The sequence below is a fragment of the Dipteris shenzhenensis genome, chromosome 13 (assembly GCF_047967505.1).
Source record: "Dipteris shenzhenensis isolate YYH24624 ecotype China chromosome 13, Dip_SZ_1.0, whole genome shotgun sequence".
Lineage (NCBI taxonomy): Eukaryota > Viridiplantae > Streptophyta > Polypodiopsida > Gleicheniales > Dipteridaceae > Dipteris > Dipteris shenzhenensis.
Window position 1 is genome coordinate 39,663,811 of NC_141608.1, and position 21,499 is coordinate 39,685,309.

A 21,499-nucleotide genomic window follows, 5' to 3' on the forward strand; every position below is an offset into this window, starting at 1 on the left:
CTTGACCATAGGTTTTTACAGCCAGCTCTACCAGACAGAGAGGACGACTCCAGCTTGTTTTGTGGCCCACGAGGTAGTTTGGGATCACGTTCTGACAGTAGTCTTGCAGGATTTGAGCAACAGTCTGGAGGAGCCCTTCACGGATGAGGAGCTTTGGGAAGCCCTCAAGGCTCTCCTGACCCAGAAGTATCCTAGCGAGGATGGCTTGACTCCGACCTTCTTCCAAAACTTCTGGGAGATCATCTCCACCTCTTTCCGCCTAACTTGCCAGGAGATCTTTGACACCGGCTCCCTTCCCCAGTCCTCCCTGAGCAAGGGGTGGATATGTTTGATCTCGAAGGGGGGAGATAGGTTAGACATCCGGCAGTGGAGATCGATCACTTTGCTCGATACTGCATACAAGATCCTTGCCAAGTTCTTTAATTTGCGGTTATTACAGCCCCATCTTATTGACATCATTCACGACACATAGACCGGGTTCGTTTAGCAGCGTAGCATCGTGGACAACATCTTCACGTTCTGGGAGGCAGTGGATTGGTCCAAGGAGGAGTCACAGCCGTTGGCCGTCCTCTTAGATTTTGAGAAGGCTTACAACATGGTGGAGTGGTCTTTCTTGGAGGGTACTTTGCTCGATAGTGCACACAAGATCCTCGCCAAGGTCTTCAATTTGCGGTTATTACGGCTTCATCTTATTGACATCATTCACGACACACAGACCGAGTTCGTTTAGGAGCGCAGCATCTTGGACAACACCTTCACGTTCTGGGAGGCAGCGGATTGATCAAGGGAGGAGTCACAGCCGTTGGCCGTGCTTCTCTTGGATTTTGAGAAGGCTTACGACATGGTGGAGTGGTCTTTCTTAGAGGGTACAATGCGGAGATTGGGTTTCTCAGACAGATGGATTAGAGGAGTTTCTACGCTTTATGCGGGGAGCTCTAGTTAGATGCTTATCGGAGGACACACAGGCAAGGTCTTTCCTCTCTCTCGTTCGGTCCGCCAAGGCTGCCCCCTCGCTCCCTTTCTCTTCTTGTTCTTGGCGGAGGCTTTGGGCTACTACTTGAGATCACAGGTGGCGGGCCTCACAGGGTTGAGGCCCCCAATCAGACAGGAGGAGCTGTTGGACTCTGAGTTTGTCGATGACACGGCCTTGTATGTAGAGGTCACCACGATGAGTTTTGAGAGACTCAGGGGAGCCCTGCTATCTACTGTGAGGCCTCGGGTGCGCGGATCAACTTGACAAAATCCATAGGTTTCTTCACAGGCTTTGAGGGAGAGACAGGAGATTCGAGAGTGGGGGAGAAACTTTGGCTTCTGATGGATACTGCGGGGCTCGGCAGCGAGATACCTCGGATGCGAGGTTGGTATTGATATCATGGCAGAGCAGCAAATCACTCCTGTCTTTGAGAGTGTTCACCGCAGGCTTCTCTACTGGAGCTCGGCCAAACTCTTCCTAGTGGGCCATGCCTTAGTGGCAAACTAGGTTCTTGCCACGGCTTGGTATATCGCCTCCTGCTGGTGTTTTCATAGAGGGTGCATTGGGCAGCTCCGACGGTTGGTTCGGAACTTCCTTTGGGCAAGATCGGACGGCACGAGGAATACTAGAGTCCGGGTCGCTTGGCAGACGGTGATCATGCCGCAGGCACTGGGAGGCATAGGTATCATTGATCCGGAGATGCAGAGCAGAGCCGAGGCCTTTTGGGTAAGTTGGTTGTTTGCGGCCTCACCCCAGGTGTAGAGCCTTGGAAGCTCCTCTTACAGCGAGGGCTTCTCCGGAACATCCCACGCACCGAGGGGTAGTGGTAGCAGTCACACATATGGATCTTCTCAGAGGTCCCCCTTACAGGGAAGGATTCCCCCTTGATGAGGAGCCTCCATAGGGTCTGGCAGAGATTAGCAAGGGGGCTCATTCGTGCTCAGCCCAGATGCAGAGAGTAGTTCGAGCGTCAACCTCTTGTTTGGCACCTAGACATAAGAGATCAGGAGGGGCATATGCTTGGGCAGTGGACTCGCATTGGTTGGGCACAGTGGGACAGTGGATTGGTCGGCTCCTTTGGTAGATGGAGTAGATTACCCATGGAGGTAGAGGCGAAACTTGGCGCTTTAGCGGTTTTGCGAGGGACAGGGTAGCGGATGTGAGAGATTGACCTAGCCATCCCTGAGTCTTGATGGGAGGGAGCAGCAGTTGGTTGGGCCAGTTTTCTCGGACTAGTGTTCCCTTGCGGATGATGATGCAGTGATGTAGCATGCCGCCTGATTTTTCCCATTTAGGACCTGGAGGCCTACTCCAAGGCACATTGATCCTCCTAGTATCTCAAAGCAAGATGCCCCCAGATGGTGCCTTTGGCTTTGGGAGAGTAGGCCCTTGAGGGAGGTCCAATGGGATCCGGGAGAGTGGTTCTGGCCCTCCAGGGGCAGCCTTGTTGAGCATGTGGACGAGGTGCCCTTCTTTTCCTACATCACATGGATTGATAGGAGGCTTCAGATAAACTCCTTGATGTGGACCCCTTTGAGGGAGAGGCATTGGGTGACTCAGAGAGTGCCCCGGGAGGTCCATTCCAGGTTTTGGATGCGGTTATGGTCCAGTTTGCGGCCGAGGAAGATCTCCTACTTTTGGCTGACCATCAATAAGAACCTAGCTAGAGCTCCCTGCATAGAGAGTTGAGACACCCCACTTCCATTGGTTTGAGAAGCCCATTCTGTGCATAGTGCCTTCCAAGAAGAACCACTCCACCCTATCATATGCCTTCTCGAAATCCAGGAGAAGGATAGCTAGGGGTTGTGACTCCTCCCTAGCCCAGTCTACGGCTTCCCAAAAAGGGAAGATATTGTCTAGGATGCTACGCTCTTGAACAAAGCTGGTCTGTGAGTCGTGAATGATGTTGGAGAGGTGGGGGACTAACCACAAGCTCAAGACCTTAGCTAAGATCTTGTATGCGACGTTTCAAAGGTTGATCGGTCTCCACTGTCGAATGCTTGACTTGTCTCCTCCCTTCAGGATCAGGCAAATCCAGCCTTGGCTCAGTGAGTGAGGGAGTGAACCGGAGTCAAAGATCTCCTGGCAAACTTGCCTCAACGTTGTGACTATAAGCTCCCAAAAACTCTGAAAGGAGACTGGAGTTAGGCTGTCCTCCCTGTTGTTGCAACGATCCTATCCAATGTGATTGTAGGCTCCCAAAGTCTCTCCTTCTTTACAAAATGCCATAGCAATGGTAGTCCCTGGTTGCCTTGGGATAAGCTTGGATGTAGATGCCTCCAAGCCCCCATCAAGCTTGTGACCATGAGTTGAACCCTTCCATTTCCTGGGGGTGTCTAGAAAGATGCACTTGAATGAGATTTAAAAGGAAGCCCCATACCAATCTCTTGAGCTGTCTTAACCACCCTGATGAAAGCACCAACAGATACCAGGCTGTAGCCATAAGACTTAGTTGACCATTACAGCTCTCCAAGCAAGAGCTTTGCAGAGATCCAGTAGGTGGCGGAGGCATCTTGATACTATGGTCTTATATTAATCTTCAGTTGGCATCCTAGTTATATCACGAACTATTCTCTAGGACTCGAGGGCTCTGTGCTCTCAAGAAAATGAATAACTTTTAAACAATCGATCCTGGTGCTCAAAGCCAGACTGTATTGACCAGAAGAATGTGAATCTGGCAAGGCTGCTACCTTCACATACAGTGTCAATTACTGGCAACTCTGGCACTTACTTTGCTGGAAGTTTTTGAGGAGGATTTAGGCTCTCCTTGTCTTCAATGCATCCATGCCTCAGCATCATAGAACGGCCTGGTGTTGCGTCTATATTAGCATATACATACTGTGTGTGTGCGTGCATACGCCTGCATGCATTTTTACTTCTTTTATTGTTGTTGGTGATAGGAGCGCTGTAAAAGTTTTAACGTCACCAGGTCTGACCAAATCGATTGCATATCCGTAATTGCAATCTTGCAATGGAAAATTGACTCGCAGTGCTGCATAACCTTCACAGATGCGGATTTACAATATGAGCATCTGGCAGCTGGACTGAAATCAGCTTTATTGGAGGATAAATCTGTCTTTGATGCAGATCGGCTGGAACACTTCACAGGTTTGTATCAGAATTCCTCTCTTCAGCATACGTTTTTGACTATAAGAGGATGCATGTTGTCTAAGTGATTTTAAATGTGGACAAAGCACATTGATCTGCTCTATTGGATGCAGGGCCTGACTTGCGAAAAGTTCTTAAATGGTCCAGAGAGCTCCCTTTAGAAGATGAGCGAGCTCGTCTTCTTCAAGAGGTCAGGAGTATCTCACCAAGGGCTCAAAATTCAGTGAGAGGATTTATATAGTATCATTAAAAATGGGCATAAATTGGATTTACTGCCAGAATTGCTCCTCAAAGAGAAAACTGGATTTACAGTATATTAATAGTATGATTTCTATGCAAGTTAAAGCTTATTTTTAAACTCGAAAAGCTAAGCCAAAGTGAGGACCTTATAAAGTAGAGATTCTGTAGGATCAATTTGGGTGTTACAAATTTCCAAGAGGTGTCTCGCATTGAGAGAACCCTTTTTTGTAATAGGTTTTCTCTCAGTACTTTCAGTACTAGCGACTATCCAAAACAGGTGATAAATGTTGGTTTCTGTTGGGCTGAGAACTAATCAATAATTTTAAAAATAAAGGATGTTGGTGTTCGCATTTAGGTTTATGGACTCTGTTTAACTTGTTTCTAATCATCTAGGGAAATGGCAGGTTGGGGTGGAATTGAAGCGGAGTTTTGGTGGCCAAGCAGCAAATCTTGTGGCTGCTGCAAATGGTTCTGCAGTTGTGCTCATGAATATGGTTGCAAGCCATTTTCCTGGTAACTCATCAGTCAGAGTTCAAGCAGTACAGTAGTATAAAATGTAGGGTTAAGAGAGGTATTGAAGTGTAATGCAGGCAGTTCTCGGTATTGAATTAATTCTTGGCTGATGATCAAGGTGTAATGCAGGCAGTTCACCTACCGACCTGTGGGGCTCTATAAAGTTGGGCCTTTGACCCTCCATTACATGCAGGGGCCCAGCCTTTTGGTCTGCTCCATCCTGGGCCTGGTTGGCTGGCTCCAACCAGCCCAACCAGCCCTCCTTTCTGGCCGAATCCTGTTCTGCTTGCCCTGTTCCTGGGTGTGTTGCAGGCCATAAGCCTTTCCACAATCCTCACCACAAAGGTGCCTGGGCTAACCCCACGAGGTGCTGCCCATGTGGCAACCCCCCCTCTCTCTTCTCTTGTCTTCCTCAACAGAGGGGCTTCAGAGACACCTAGACACACTACAGTCCTTTTGTGAGTCTCATGATTTGAAGGTCAACCTGGGTAAAACCAAATGCGTCAAGAGAAGTTCACATTTGAGGGGTCATCTGTTGAGATAGTTTCATCATACACTTATCTTGGGGTTATTTTCTCCAGACCCACCTTCACTATGAGACCCGCGATGTAGGTAGGCACGCTTGAGTAGAGGGTATGCTTCATTGGCCAGACTAGAGAGGCAGTGCTTCTGCTCGCACTTTCAGGATCCATGCACCGAGGGGTTGCTTTTTGACTCCTTGGTTCGCCCAGCGAGAATGTACGGCAGCCCTTGTTGGGGGCCAAACTTGTTGGATATAGAGTGGGCCCGTGTGAAGCGGCTACAGGTTCTCATGTTATCATGGATGATTGGTGGTAAGTCATCCGTTCCTCACCAGATCATTCAGGCTGAGTTTGGGTTACCCCCTTTACAACTAGATGCTGCATTTCAGGTCATCATGTATCTGTACCGAGTTAGGGAATATGGGGATTATACCTCGGGGCGTAGCAGGCTGCCATGGATAGCTCTATCCTCTTCTATGGCACTTGCAGCGGGAGGGGGACGAGCATTTTCTGAGCGAAATCTTTCGAGCGTCCGAGCGAAGGAAAAAAAAAGCTTCCAACTATGCATAAATATGGCAAAAATCGATCAGAAGAAAACATAGTTTCACTTAGAAATATGCAAAGTATTATAGCAATGCCTATTTTATACAAAAATCTTTAGGTGAATCTGTAGGAATGGTGAGAGCATAATGGGATGGCTTTTGAAGAAACCCACATGTAGAGCAGACTTCTCTATGAAAATTCCCTTATGATCCTTCTTACAACTTTTACTTAATAGGGGGTGACATTGAAAACCCTCTCTCAACCTATCTTCATGAAAGAGTTTGTTCAAAGAAAACTCATTGAAGCAAGCCATCCAGGTAGTTTCGCCAGCGAAACCCCTTTCAAGCAAGTCTCCCAAGGTAGTTTCGCTGGCGAAACTACCTTGGACAGCACTTTTAAAAGTGACATAACTTTCATATCCAATGTCCAAATATAGTCATTCAACCACTCAAATTGATCGGAACACTTCATTTGAGCACATCTATGAAGTTATATTTTGGAAAATCTTCCATATATAGTATTAAATATTACATGTATTTTATGAGAGTGATATATAAGCCCAAGTTAATACTTATTTATAGTAATTTAAACTTCTTTAGAAACATGTCCATAAATATGCTATAAAAACACTAAAAAGATATTTCCATATGATATAAATGTGTTAATAAGTAATTATATATGCATAGTATTATTACATTGAGAGTGATTATGAGGAATGTTTCTTAAAGGAATCAACACTTTTTTAAGGTAATAACAGGGGTACAAAGGGATGTCTCTAAATAAGAAAATTATGTTGTGTAAAAATGAATGAGTGACTAGTCTGTATATTTTTATGATAAAGGGATCTAGTTCTAGTGAAAATAAAAGTGTAAAAACCATGTTTCCTAAAGAAAAACATTTTTAAAAATCTCTTGAAAAACACGCTCGGATAAACCTGCTCATAGGTTTTTGCTCGTAAAATTGACGCATCCCAGCGGGAGGAGACCAGAGGTGCTAGTATGCACGTACAGAGAGATGGTTTGAGCGACTGGGGCTCCACATGGATAGACTACCTCCCTTCCAGTACAACATAGATGCTCTGTTTTCTCTCCTCCTATCACACGAGGTCAACCAGGTTATCCGCGAGGATCTACCATAGCTACACACATTTCGGACCTGGTTGGGAACGAGTGAACTCCTAGTGAAGCTTAGCTTCTACAGAGATCACTTCTTACATATCACAGCGGAGGGTTTCATTGACCCACCAGGATACACGCAGATTCACCTACCCCACTCGCTAAGGATCTCTCTTGGGCAGTTCCGGGTCTCTTCGCATCGAGAGTGGCAGAGTAGAGCGACTACCCAAGGAGAGGCGCATATGCACACTGTGTGACATGGAGGAGGTTGAGACAGAGGAGCATTTCATCTTCAGGTGTCCTGTGTCTATGAGATCTGAGGGTGTTTCCACTGCCTCTTCATGGATAGTTATGGGATCTTGGCCTGCTTCCTCTCCTACCCAGACGAGTGGTGTTTGGGAGGTTTCATTCATGAGGCACTTAGACACCGCGAGAGGATACTCCGAGCACGGAGACAGTAGCAGACTTCTTCCTCAGTTGATTTCTCTTAGAGCTCTACCACAGAGTTCTTTCAGCTAGATCACATGGACCCCTTTCAGCTAGATCACAGGGATCCCCACGAGACGAGGCCTCGACATGACCGTGACTCGGAGCCTGTGACGCGACAGCTCAGACAGAGGATCGACACACAGATCACACTTGGGGACATTCCCTTCTTGTTTAGAGTCGGAGCCTTACCGATGGGGGTCACAGTAGCCCTGGTCAGATGCAGAGCTACGGCTAGGAGATGTGCCAGGACCGCACCTTTGAGTGGTTGATAACACTCTATTGTCGACTTCATGCCTCCACTGCCTCATCCATCCTGATATCTTGCTGCTGCCGATAATGATGATGATATATTACTGATGACGATGCTGAGATTGATATATAGTCGACCATCGACATGACTATGTTGTACTTAGGACTTAGTACTGCCAATCTGCATTTTTGCATTTTGCATTGGTATGGACGCTCGTTTAGTAGCTCCACTACCATAGCTTGTTGTATCAGGATTTTCACAGTCTCATAGACCCATCGGTCTTCCGAAGACTTTAATAAACTTTCTTTCTTTCTTTCTTTCTGGGTAGGTCTTGACCTAGGTTTCCCTCCCCTATGCTCTCCTCATTTGGGGGCTTACAGATGGGGAGGTGACCTTTCCAACACCCCCTCACTGACGCATCTTGTCCCAATGCCTACTTGTTGATGAAGTTGCTCCAACAGTTTTATTATGAAACCCTTTGAAACAATCTGGTGTCGATTCCGATTCTTGGCTTTTCAATAGTGGCTCCTCCTCCTCCAGGTCCGGTCGTGCATAAGCAAACCATCTTGGTACAAAGGGTACTAGATGGCACCACCAGCTTCAATCATGTTCCCGCCTTCAAAATTGAGCAATCCTAATGCCACCATCTTTCAGCTGTCTCTCTTATAATGAGTGAACAACTTGGAGTCTTCTAGGCACCATGCTCTCAGGGCCCGTTTCAACCCGTCCTTCCTTTGGCAAGCTTCACAACAAAAGAACCATCTTGAGAAATGAAATCCCAAGAATATCTCCAGATAACTTGGACCATGAAGTCTCACTGAGTTCTCAAGCAAATACTCTTTTGGCTTCAGTGCACCCTGTCCATAATCATATTCGAACAATCTGCTTTCGAGATTTGAAGAAGCACTCACACGTCTCTTCTGCCTTTCAGGAAGGCATATTCCTTCCAATCTCACATTTCTTGAGACACATTAAGAGCAGATTCTCTCCACTGTATAATATAAATGATCAAACCAATGACATCAAGTACATACCAAAATGTCGTCTTGCCTGTGTGCTTGTTGTTAAGCAAACCATGCACCTCATGGAGGCGCATCCCCATGACCTTGTGTAGTCCTGTAATGCCCCCTTCTGATCATAGCATCCATCTGAACTTGAAGCCCTAGGGCACTCGATGGAATCCACCCTCATGTTAGTATCAACAACCAAGCACATGGAAGAGTCCAAGCACTCCTTGCTGTCCTTCACCTTCACAAACGTCTTTAACTCGTGTTAGTCCACATCTCAATATCAGACATCTTCACTGTGACTTCTAGGTCTTCATATTTGACCTCAATAACACATGGTGATGTCACCAGAATAACTCTCTGAGTACCACACTAGCCAAAGCTTTAGTATCACCATCTGAATTTGAGTCAGATGACTCCTTGTTCTTTTGATCGGCCTTCTTCTTTGTGCAATCCTTCGCAAAATGGCTTGGCTGATTGCAATAGAAGCACTTCTTCTTTTGCTTTCTTTTCTTACTTGAACTTTCCTCTTCATCCCTAGAATTATCTTTCTTGGGCTTGCCACCGTTAGGCTTGCCCTATCCTTTGATGGCTTTGTCCTTTGCTAGCAATGCCTTGTCGTCATCGTCTTTGTTATAGAGCTTCTCACGAGCCTCTTCCTATAGCAATAAAGAACCCAACTCCTCAAAGGTTGGAGGTTTGGTCCTGTGTCCTGTTGTAACAGTCATAACGAAGCTCTTGAAACTTCGTGGTAGCATCCCAAGTACCATCAAGGCCGAGTCTACCTTCTAAACAACCAATGCTAATTGATCTCTCACCATCTTGCCTTTCATCAAGTCGTCATGAATCGAATCTCCCTCATCCATATCCATGTTGTAGAGTTGATGCTGAAGAGTTAGGATCTCGGGATGTACTATTTGTCTCATACAGATCCTTCAAGATGGCCTACGTCTCTACTGATGTGGTAGTCATCTGGATATGAGGAATTACTGAGTCTGCTGTTGCTCCTATGATCAAGGCTAGGGCTCCTCTGACACTTCGAGCTCATCTCCATCTACTAGTACAAGCATATATATATATATATATATATACCCCTTGTTTGTCCAGCACATCCTCCGCCTTTGCCTCTGTTCCCGTTGTCAGCTTCCACAATTTCCAAGCTACTAAATGACTACTGATCTTCATCTTCCAGATAGGATAATTGGTCCCATCCAATTTCCCCGACTCACCAAAGTTAGGGATAGTGAAAGAAGGAACTCAACTGGAGGAGGAAGGAAGAGCAATGGCTGAAGAGGCTTCTGCTTCTGAAATGACATTTCTGCTGCTATACCACACAGAAACATCACAAAAACAAGCACCTCTAGTCATGGAAGTCGATTCCCTAGAGCCTTGAATCAAGGTCGTCCTCAGCAAGGTGCTGGCCGCCTTCAAGCTCCTACACTTGTGAGCTGATGACCTCAACCCTAGTAGTAGTCCATGGGAAACTTCATGGCTTGCCCACCTCTAGTGGCAACACACATGATCCACAACCTAGCACTCACTCTAGTTGCATCAGCAGTAGACTCATTAGGGCATCCTCATCCAACATGATCTCACTCTGACTTTGGCTTGTTGGTTTACAATTGGGAGATAGACAATGACAATGCATGTGAATACCCTTAGATCCAACAAGGTAACACATAAGACTAACAATCATTTGAGGGGAACATCCCAAGGCAGAGAACCCTTATTGACCACACACACATAAATAAATCTACTTTGAAGATGTGGAGAAATACCCCCCTTTGATGGCATATCTTGTCCTTTTCCTCCTTCTCTTCCAAGCTACCATAGTGTGAGGTTCATTGTCATTGGACAGGTTCTTGGTGTAGCTAATCTTGTAACTCCTTTGCTCTTTGTCCTTCTCCACACTCTTTAATGTATCTTGTCCATATTCTGCAATACAAGATCCTTGTAGTACTTCACGTGCTTAGAGTGTCCAAGCTTTAAGACCATTTTGTGAATTATATGGACTGAAGAGGGTCTTACCACTTGTCATGCAATGGCAGTGTCTACTCTTGTACAAGAGGTGGTCATGATTGTATGGCAAGGTATAGTCAACCAAATGCAAGTACATTTCATACATCATGAAAGATATTGAAACCATAAATAAGGCATCTTCAAAATAAGAATCATAATGGTTGTAGTTGAAACCTTTGTTCCAATCATATCCATTGGAAATCATCATGCAAGTCATGATTTATTCTTCCTTTATGTAAGCTCTCGTCATGGTCAATCCACACTAGTCAAGTAGTCAACTAGTCAACAAGATAGTATGACTTGAAATCCACTTCAAAGTATCATAACCTCAATCCTCAATATAAAAGATGAAAAATGCATTCAACTGAACTTCAAAGAGCATTCTCAGAACTGAAAAAACAATCTTTGAATCTCTGAATTGTGCTTTAACTCCTCAAGCATCACCTTAGCATTTAGTGTAGCATCAAACTTCAAAAATAGTCTAGAAATGCTTGCAGAAAACAGAGGAACCTTGGAGGGTTGCTACCTCACTCGACAAAGCATTAAATAGAGGGCATTTGCTGCGCAATCAAAGGTACTTGGAAGTAGAAGACTCGGTGCAAGTCTCAGACCAAATGAAGCTTCACACCACCAGGGGCAGCAGCATTTTCTCCACCTCCAAAAACATGTCTTCTTCAAAACCCGACTGGTTTTTCCTTAGTTTCTCCTCATTCCCTTGACCATTTGTCCTCAAAATTCACCAGTAGGTAGCCCATAGGGTTGCCTAAGTGCACCTCAGTCCATTTTTGAAATGGTGGCTCCAGCAAGCTGAATTTACAAAAATGGCGCGGGATGAAGCTAGTATCAGTTTGGGCTGTAGAAGGACAATTTCCAGAAACCCTCTGGAGTAGAAATGTGCCTATATGAGGGGAATCTATGGTTGAAAGGGTTTGGAGAATGGTCGCCTACATTGGGAGAACAAGCGCTTGGAAATTCTGCTCAAAAGAGGAAAAAATGGAGAAGAAGAGAGTGTGAGGAAGAAGATGATGACATGGCACTCAAGGAGGTCTCAAGGAGAGTGAACCAAGGCTGTGATACCACATGTTGGAGTAGCAAGAAAGGTTCAGCAAGTGAAGCAAAAGAGAGTATTCTATTCAAGAGAGACATGCTCAATATATAGGCTCCAGTTACATCCATTAGTGACATCACATATGAGCTCAGTAGAGCATCTAGATCCACAAATCTCTCAATCAGCTCCATGATTCTCTCAATCACACACCACACACCTAGATTCACTCAATCACACCTACTGACACCTATCCAGGCACACCATGTGTTTACACACTCACAACCTTAGACCTTAGGACTCTAGATCCCATTACATCAATTTGTCCTTTAATCAGGACCTATGGTATAGCTAAAGGGTAGTGGTTTACTGTCTTGTTTTATATGGGCAGTTGCGAAAATGCCATCTCCTCGTAGCTGGCCAAGAAGATGAGCTGGAAACTTGTACCTCATTAGCTTGCCATGAACGGGTTCACGCTAGGTTTACATACACAACTCAGTTCTCATTTATAGTACAAAAGGCCTCATTTAGCATTTGCTTGGTTGCAACATGATTTTAGGGATTCAGTGCTTCAGTTGTAGGATACCTTCAAGGTCTTCTTGAGTCTGCCATCATTTGAGAAGATAGGAGCATTCTCGAGATTTCATTAGGGATTCCATTGATCATATTTAGGTTCGTCGTGCCATCGTAAGGGCACTGTCTGTGCGCTTATCTATGTGCGGTGCTAGTAGGCCACAATTCAGCCAGTTCCATCACTGGGACAGAGCATGATCGAGATCTAAAGAGTTCTAGGATATATTATGTTCTGAGATGATCTTCCACTCAGCTTCCGCCCAGTAGGCCTGAGGATCGTCATATTGAGTTGGTTTTAGGGTCCACTCCAAATAAGTTTCCCTACCAGCTTTCCAAGTCTATAGAGGGAGAATTGGAGCAGCAGTTGTCTCTATTACTGCGTGCAGCGTTTATCCAACCATCTTCTTTGCCATTTGCAGCTTCGATACTTTCTTCGTTTAGATGCTAGAGCCATTGTCAAGGTGATTGAGGATGCAGAAGTCACTGAGCTAGGGCACATTCTTCTCCACAAGTGGAAGCATGGGTTAGGACGACACATCCGATAGTTTTACACAAAGTTCTGAGATCGATGAAGCCATGAGGCGGTTTGGTTAGATGAATATTTCTTCCAGAAATTTCCAGATTTGGTGGATTACTTGGAGGTGATGATTTTACCACCAACCTAAGGAGGGAATGTCACATGCACCCTTGCACTAGGGTGTATTGTGACACACTGGACTCACCATCAAGTGCATATTGTACATCAGTAGATCCCTATGACGTGGCCCCATTGTGAGCCCTAGTTTGGAGGCGAGTTAGGCATGAGCTAAGTATGTCAGTCTTTGAGCCTTAGGGTCAGTCAAAGTCCTTTGGTACCTGCCGAAGAACTAGCTAGGTCAGCTAAAAGTCACCCTAGGTTAGTTAGGAACAGTTAGAGTTAGTGTAGGTTAAATGGCCAGCCTTAGGGCTGCCACTCAAGGACCTTCCAACAGCAGATATATGGCCAGCTGGGTCTCCCAAGAGCAGCCATAAAGGCTGACCAGGCCAGGTGAAAAGTAGGTTGGTCAACCAGGGCTGCAGGTCCGGCAGCCAGTTGGCCAATCTGCAGCGTATGTAAGGGGTTTTCCAGCCCCTTGTTTCCCATTCAGTCCAGCTGTCCTCCAGCCTCAGCTCCTGCCTTTTGCTGCACCAGTTCAGGACCAGATCCAGCCCTGAATCCCCTCCAAGAACCTCCATGCAACAAAGCAGCCAGGTTGAGGTGATGTGGCAGTCTGTTTCAGCAGTTGTAGTTCAGTTTGCAGTTCAGAGCTTCATTTCAGTTTCACTCAGTTCATCTCTCAATTCTCAGCCCCATCTCTTAGCTTTCTCAGTCCATTCACATCTCAGCTCATCTCTCTCACTCACGCAGTAACCTTGTATGCCCGTCGACAGCACAAAGGGAGAGGAGTTAACAGAGTCCGACTTCCAAGAAGACAAAGACAGCCAGAAAACTTCACTTCCACAAAGCACTCAAGAAATCATGGAGAAGCTTATGGAGCAAAATTGACTCCTCGTGACCGAGCTTGAAGAAACCCCGTGGCAGCTAACTTAAGACAGCTGGACCAAACTAAAAAGCAGTTGGAAGAAAATGTTCAAGAAACTTCTCTTGCTGATGCGAGATGAATACAAAAATGAGGAGGCACTTTAACCCACTGAGTTCACCCAGACAGTGAGGCAATACAGACTTGACTGAGAGGCCATGCTGCTTCAACACCAACAAATTGAGACCTAATCGTCAAAAGACTTCTGCTCACACCAAGACAGCCCATCGGTGGATGGACAAAAGCAGTAGAGCCTAATCTGCCTTCACAGCCACCCTCATCCACATTTAAAACAAGTGAACAACTCAATCACCAGGTAAAAAGCATTAATTCAACATCCTTCTCTCTACACACCTTCTGATACAACTCATACTTTGGCCACAACCATTACTTCCCCATAGCCTATGAGCAAAGAAATGAACAACATGCTATGTCAGAACCCACCACAATTCTGTGAAAGAACCCACACCGAGAACAACATAAAGCAGTCAACAAACTTCACACAGGCACCACATATGGGATCCATGATAAATATAGCGACAATCACAAGAGCTCCTTCGACCAACAGTATGTCATCTTCATTTGGAATTGAACCTTTGAACTGCATGAGCCCACTGTCTAAAACCATATGTTGCCCATAGTTCTGTCACCATAAACATGATCTCTTTCCATAATTGATAATAGGTACGAGGCTCCTACAACCGGTTGGGCATACACTGTGTCCTTCAAACCATTATATGGAATTATTCACATACAAAACTCTCTTCATTCAAGGACCCATGAAGTTGAAGCCTTTTAACCTTCAACCTTGTAGATCACTCTGCGCTTATACGATGACCAACCAGCCTTGCATGTTCTTGCACTCCCGTTATTTTCCTTCTTAAAGCTTCTTTTCGCGCAGTCATCATTCAAGATTCACCAGCTCTCCACACCTTTCAAACCTCCCCTCAGATTCTCGACTCCTTCCTTCTGAATCCATGACCCCAGCTCGCAGAACAAAACGAGCCCCATTGTCTCTCTGAGCTCGCATCGGTCCCCTCTCAACTCAGCTCTTCATCACTGGCCATCCTTCCACCATGAGCTCAAGTTCTCCCTTGTTCTCAGAGCTCACGATGCTCTCGTCTCTTCCCAGGTCCTCGAGCTTCCTTGTAGCGATGCTCTAGCCACATCCGGTAGCACTCAGTCTCCCCAGCAGAACCTTCACTCCTGGGAACTCCCCGGCTCTAGAATAGACGACCCCCAGTGCTCCCTTTGAGCTCGCATGCGCCCCTACGCAGCTTGTCTCTGCTTACTTGATGATATTCCGCCTCCAACTTCTCTCCATTCCCCGTCCAAACTCACTGACTCCTTCTCTTCCTTTCAGGCCTCCTGTGGCCAGAGTTACGGGAAACGGGGAAACGGAAACGGAAATGGAAACGTTTTGGAATTTTGGAGAGGGGCTGAAATGGGGAAACGCCACGTCATCAAGGGGTTTTACAAAAGGGGGTTTAGAGTAATGCATACACACATTTAGAAGTTTCGGGTCTGAAACGGCGTTGTCTGAGTGGCATTTTAGAATGCCAAATGTATCTCAATCTTTTGCGCCACCACTTTGCCGTGCGAGTCATTCGCCAAAGCTGATTGAGCTTGTGAGAAACTCATGGCGGAGATAAAAGGACTTTGTATAATGAAGAAACAATGATACATGACAGCCGTAAAGGTTTCAAGAATGACCCTAGAGAGGTAATAATCCAATCATCAAGACGTTCTTGAAGCTCCAATGGTGGAATGGGCTGAAAAGGTTGAAGCATAGCTGTAATCTTTTGCCCAATGGATTTGTAATGCATACCAAGGTCAAATTTTGTAGTAGCCAATGGAAAAGAAAGAGGAAACCCATCATCTTGGATGACATCTGCCACTGAGTGGATGCCTTTTAAATTGAGGTCTGAAACGTTTCAAACCCCAGAAACGGCGCGTTTTGGGTCTAAAATGGTGTTTCAGATGCCGTTTTCGCGTTTCGGATCGGCGTTTCAGCCTGCGTTTCGGGTTTCAAGGCCGTTCCACATTTCCGGTGGTTTGGCACGGGGGAAACGCCGTTTCGGGCCTTCGTTGCGCCGTTTCAGCGTTTCAGCGTAACTATGCCTGTGGCGACGTGCGCTCTCAGAGCTCTCTTCCTCTTATCTCCCCGCCAGCCTGTCGGATTCCGCCTCCCCTCCTAGAGCTCTCTCTTTCCTCCTCCTCTCAGCAGTCACGACCCCCCTCTTTCAACAACAGTCACGTTCCCCAGCTCCCAGCCGCCACCTTGCCATCCAAAAGCGTCTCCTTCAACCTCACGTAGCCACAATTCATGCATGCCTTTTTTATTATAGCCATGTCATCACCTTATTTTCCAGCACTCTTCCACCCTTCCTTCAAACTTTATACCAAGGCCCTTAATGCTCAAATCATTGACTATGTGCACACAAATGCGTGCCACCAGCATTTAGTGCCATATTGCCCATACTACCACATATGGTGAACACCATCCCGACACAATGGATTTTCAAGACAACCATGACAAAAAAATGCTCATGCCCTCATATAAAAAGGATTCGGGACAACCATGAAGAGTACATGTCATCCCACAACAAAACTACGCCACACTTTGGATACCATGCTCTGAATTGTCTGGTGCACCCACATTGCTTTTCATCATCTCTCAGAAGTCCCCGCAAAGTATCTACCTTCTCAAGAAAGTATATCATCAATGTGGAGTCTTTTATGAGAGTATTCATAGCTCATTTCCACTACCAACTAGCTATGTACATAGCTATGCACTCACCCAGCAACATGCAACAAGTGAAAAACATTTTTCCATTTTTATCGACACATCTCTAGGAACCCCTTCTCTTCTGCTGTGACATTCATGTCCAGTAGCTAAAGAAAAACATCAGCAAACCCCTTGGATAAAAAACAAAGCAAGCTTATACTCTATGCCTCTGCCCTTCTTTTCCCGGATCAAAAGGAAAACTTTGAACCCTCCATTGCCAGATATGCATAATCCACCATCCTCCTGGATCAAACATTGCCAACCACACATGCAAAATCCACAAGGGTATCATCAAGTAAAGCATCTAGCTGATCATCAACCACACTGTCACTACCATCCTGCTCAACATGCATGTTGGTGTTTACATTCTTTTTCGAAGAGATCAATGGTAACATATCATCCAGTGCATCATCAAGAACACAATCCAGCTCATCATCTGAATCACCATCATCCTGTAAACACTGAATCTTAACCTCATCATCCACATCAAAGTTTACATGCACACAATCAACACTTGCTGGTCCCACCCAAACTAAGTGTTTTAACTGTAGGTCTTTTACTTTATCAGTAATAGCCACATCAGCTTCATCACTGTCAGACACGATTGAGCTCTCATCTTCACTGCTAGTTTCACCTCTTTCTTCCTCACTTGCTGAACCTGAAATCTCAGCCTCTTCGGTATGCACAATCACAGTGTCAACCACGAATTGATTGCATACAACCATGATAGGCATATCATCACATAACACTGGAGCATGACCATCATCTACACACACAGACTTATCCTTAGCTGCCTTTAATGGGCTCTCAACCTTTCTGCCATCTATGGCAGCAACCCCTTCTCTTGGGCTCTCCTCTGCCACCTCACACAGATCTGGCTGAGCAACACCCTCCTCTATAGCAACCGACAAGCCTCCGTTCATAAGTGTAATGATTTCCAGCTCCCCTACATCATCAACTTCCGGTTTCTTCAACAGTGAAGACAACTGACTCTCTTCCTCCGATAAGATGCTCTCTTCCTCTGTCTCACTCTCTGTCTCTTCGTCTGTGACTGTCTCCTCAGGTTCCTCTTCCAATTCCAGCCTACAGCTCATATTGCACTGCATGGGTATAGACATAATCGCTGGTGTGGTCTCCATTCTGATAATGCTAATTGCCTTTCCTTTTCCCTTATCCTCCCATTTCATACCACTGGTACAGAGTTGATTCAGATCTTTCACCTCCATACTGTAATCACTATCATTTGTTCTTTGTTGCACAGAATAGGCATCTCCTCCTACCTCGGTTGGCTTATCACGATGAGGGCTGATATGTCCCCACTCCCCACAATTCAAGCATTGCACATTACTCCGATACCCTCTCCCTCTTTCTGTAGACTCTATCCAATTCAAGCTTAAAGACTTCATGAGCTCCACTGCTTCATGAATATCTTTCTTCAATGAATCCTCCTGTTTAGGAATTGCTATAGCTTCTTTCTCAGGATGTACATTCATCATCTCTGGAACATTTACTACTTCTTCGGTTCTTCCTATATTTCCAACTGCCTCAGACGCTTCACCTTCCACTCCTTCTCATGAGCAACTCCGAAAGCCTCCTCAAAGCTATCCAGATTCTTCAGCTCCACCTTCAGATGGAGGGTAGGCTCTAGACTAGCCACAAACCGGTCTCTCTTTATCATCTGCGGGGGTACTTGAGGAATCAAAGCCTCATACCATAGACTCCACAGTCTACCAAACTCTATCAGATACTGATTCACATCCTAACTATCCTTTTGCTGAATTTTGCACAACTCCCTCCATACTTCATTAGGGCTCCTGGATTGTGCAAACCGTGCAAGAAAAGCTGCTCTCACCACTGTATACTCTAGATTTTGTTGTTGAGGATGAGCAGTCCTGAAGATAGCAACTTGAGTCTAGAACCATGCTTTTGCATCTCCCTGCAAACAATAATTCAAGATCTGAAACAAAATCTGAGGGGTTGCCCTATCTTTCATAAGTGCTGTAAATTCCATCTTTTCCAGGAATCTCACTGCATTCTCATATGGCATCCACCAAACCTCTGGAAAGTCCTTGTGCCATCTCTCTCAGCTCTTCAACACTACAACTGATTGCACAACTTCACACTTGTAAACTGAAGTGCACAAGCCTCCGTGGAGGCACCAAAACGTGGATGGACAAAAGCAGTAGAGCCTAATGCGCCTTCACAGCCACCCTCATCCACATTTAAAACAAGTGAACAACTCAATCACCAGATAAAAAGCATTAATTCAACATCCTTCTCTCTATACACCTTCTGATACAACTCATACTCTGGCCACAACCACTACTTCCCCATAGCGTATGAGCAAAGAAATGAACAACACGCTATGTCAGAATCCACCACAATTCTGTGAAAGAACCCACACCGAGAACAACATAAAGCAGTCAACAAACTTCACACAGGCACCACATATGGGATCCATGATAAATATAGCGACAATCACAAGAGCTCCTTCTTCGACCAACAGTATGTCATCTTCATTTGGAATTGAACCTTTGAACTGCATGAAGCCCATTGTCTAAAACCATCTGTTGCCCATAGTTCTGTCACCATAAACATGATCTCTTTCCATAATTGATAATAGGTACGAGGCTCCTACAACCGGCTGGGCATACACTGTGTCCTTCAAACCATTATATGGAATTATTCACATACAACACTCTCTTTATTCAAGGACCCACGAAGTTGAAGCCTTTCAACCTTCAACCTTGTAGATCACTCTGCGCTTATCGACGACTAACCAGCCCTGCATGCTCTTGCACTCCCGTTATTTTCCTTCTTCAAGCTTCTTTTCGCGCAGTCATCATTCAAGATTCACTAGCTCTCCACACCTTTCAAACCTCCCCTCAGATTCTCGACTCCTTCTGAATCCATGACTCCAAGCTCGTAGAACAAAACGAGCCCCACTGTCTCTCTGAGCTCGCATCGGTCCCCTCTCAACTCAACTCTTCATCACTTGCCATCCTTCCACCATGAGCTCAAGTTCTCCCTTGTTCTCAGACCTCACGATGCTCTCGTCTCTTCCCAGGTCCTTGTAGCGATGCTCTAGCCACATCCGGTAGCACTCAGTCTCCCCAGCAGAACCTTCACTCCTGGGAACTCCCCGGCTCTAGAATAGATGACCCCGAGCGCTCCCTTTGAGCTCGCATGCTCCCCTACGCAGCTTGTCTCTGCTTACCTGATGATATTCTGCCTCCAACTGCTCTCCATTCCCCGTTCAAACTCACAGACTCCTTCTCTTCCCCTTCAGGCCTCCTGTGGCGACGTGCGCTCTCAGAGCTCTCTTCCTCTATCTCCCCGCCAGCCCGTCGGATTCCGCCTCCCCTCCGAGAGCTCTCTATTTCCTCCTCCTCTCAGCAGTCACGACCCCCCTCTTTCAGGTACAGTCACGTTCCCCAGCTCCCAGCTACCACCTTGCCATCCAGAAGCGTCTCCTTCAACCTCACGTAGCCACAATTCATGCATGCCTTTTTGATTATAGCCACGTCATCACCTTATTTTCCACCACTCTTCCACCCTTCCTTCAAACTTTATACCAAGGTCCTTAATGCTCAAATCATTGACTATGTGCACACAAATGCATGCCACTAGCATTTAGTGCCATATTGCCCATACTACCACATATGGTGAACACCATCGCGACACAATGGATTTTCAAGACAACCACGACAAAAAAATGCTCATGTCCTCATACAAAAAGGATTCGGGACAACCATGAAGAGTACATGTCATCCCACAATGAAACTCCGCCACACTCGGGATACCATGCTCTGAATTGTCTGGTGCACCCACACTGCTTTTCATCATCTCCCAGAAGTCCCTGCAAAGTATCTACCTTCTCAAGAAAGTATATCATCAATGTGGAGTCTTTTATGAGAGTATCCATAGCTCATTTCCACTACCAACTAGCTATGTACATAGCTATGCACTCACCCAGCAACATGCAACAAGTGAAAAACATTTTTTCATTTTTATCCACACATCGGTTTGGTGTATGTTGGCCATACCTCCTAGTGGTAGTAGCTGGGAAATGGGAAAAAGCCATAGAGGGTGGTTGTTGAGGGTCGACCAGTGGGGATGCTAGAGGGGTGGTAGTTGGTGTTGGGCACATGGTAGGGGTGCTAGTCATACTTACATGGGGTTTGGGAGAGGTGACTAGTTGGAGCTGAGAAGGGAACCAAATTAGGGGTGAGTAAAATCCATTGCACTCTTGATGGCTGGAATGAGGCAAGCATCCTTGGAGAGGAAAACAAAAGGTTGGTGGTGTGAAGGCCATTCCTGATGGCTGCCACAAAGGAATCATGGGAAAAGAAAAAGCTCCTAATGGTGGAAGAGGCATGTGGAAATGACAAAGGGTTTTTAAAAGAGGGTGGAAGCAAAAGTGTCTCCAAGAACACCAAAGTTGTCTGGACTGTTAGAGGAAGGTGGCAATGTTGATACAGTGTTTAGCAAAGCTGTTGAGAAAGAAAGGTAGTTGGAAACAAGGCTGGGATGGAGGAAGATTGTGAGGCTCCCAAGTTGAAGACAAGGATGTTTATGGCTCAGGGGAAGGGGGCAGTCCTGATGAAAGAAGAGATGTTGGACAAACCAAAGGTGGAGGGGAATTCGTTGGAAATGAAGGCCAATGTGTGGTCCAAAAACCCCCTCATGGGTGCTAGGTTAATGAAGCACTAGATGCGTGATTGACACGTGGACAGATTATTGGGGAGAAAATCCC

General features: G+C 45.8%; 1 protein-coding gene across 2 annotated transcripts in view; it reads left to right on the forward strand.

The window, feature by feature from the left end:
- Window positions 1–21,499, forward strand: part of LOC147895386 (uncharacterized) — a 55,419-nt gene that overhangs the window by 31,883 nt on the left and 2,037 nt on the right. For both annotated transcript variants that reach the window (XM_087383972.1, XM_087383973.1), the window contains exons 3-5: window positions 3,983–4,081; window positions 4,195–4,271; window positions 4,726–4,834. In XM_087383972.1, coding sequence (XP_087240098.1) covers window positions 3,983–4,081; window positions 4,195–4,271; window positions 4,726–4,834 — 285 coding nt within the window. The remainder of the gene's footprint in view (window positions 1–3,982; window positions 4,082–4,194; window positions 4,272–4,725; window positions 4,835–21,499) is intronic.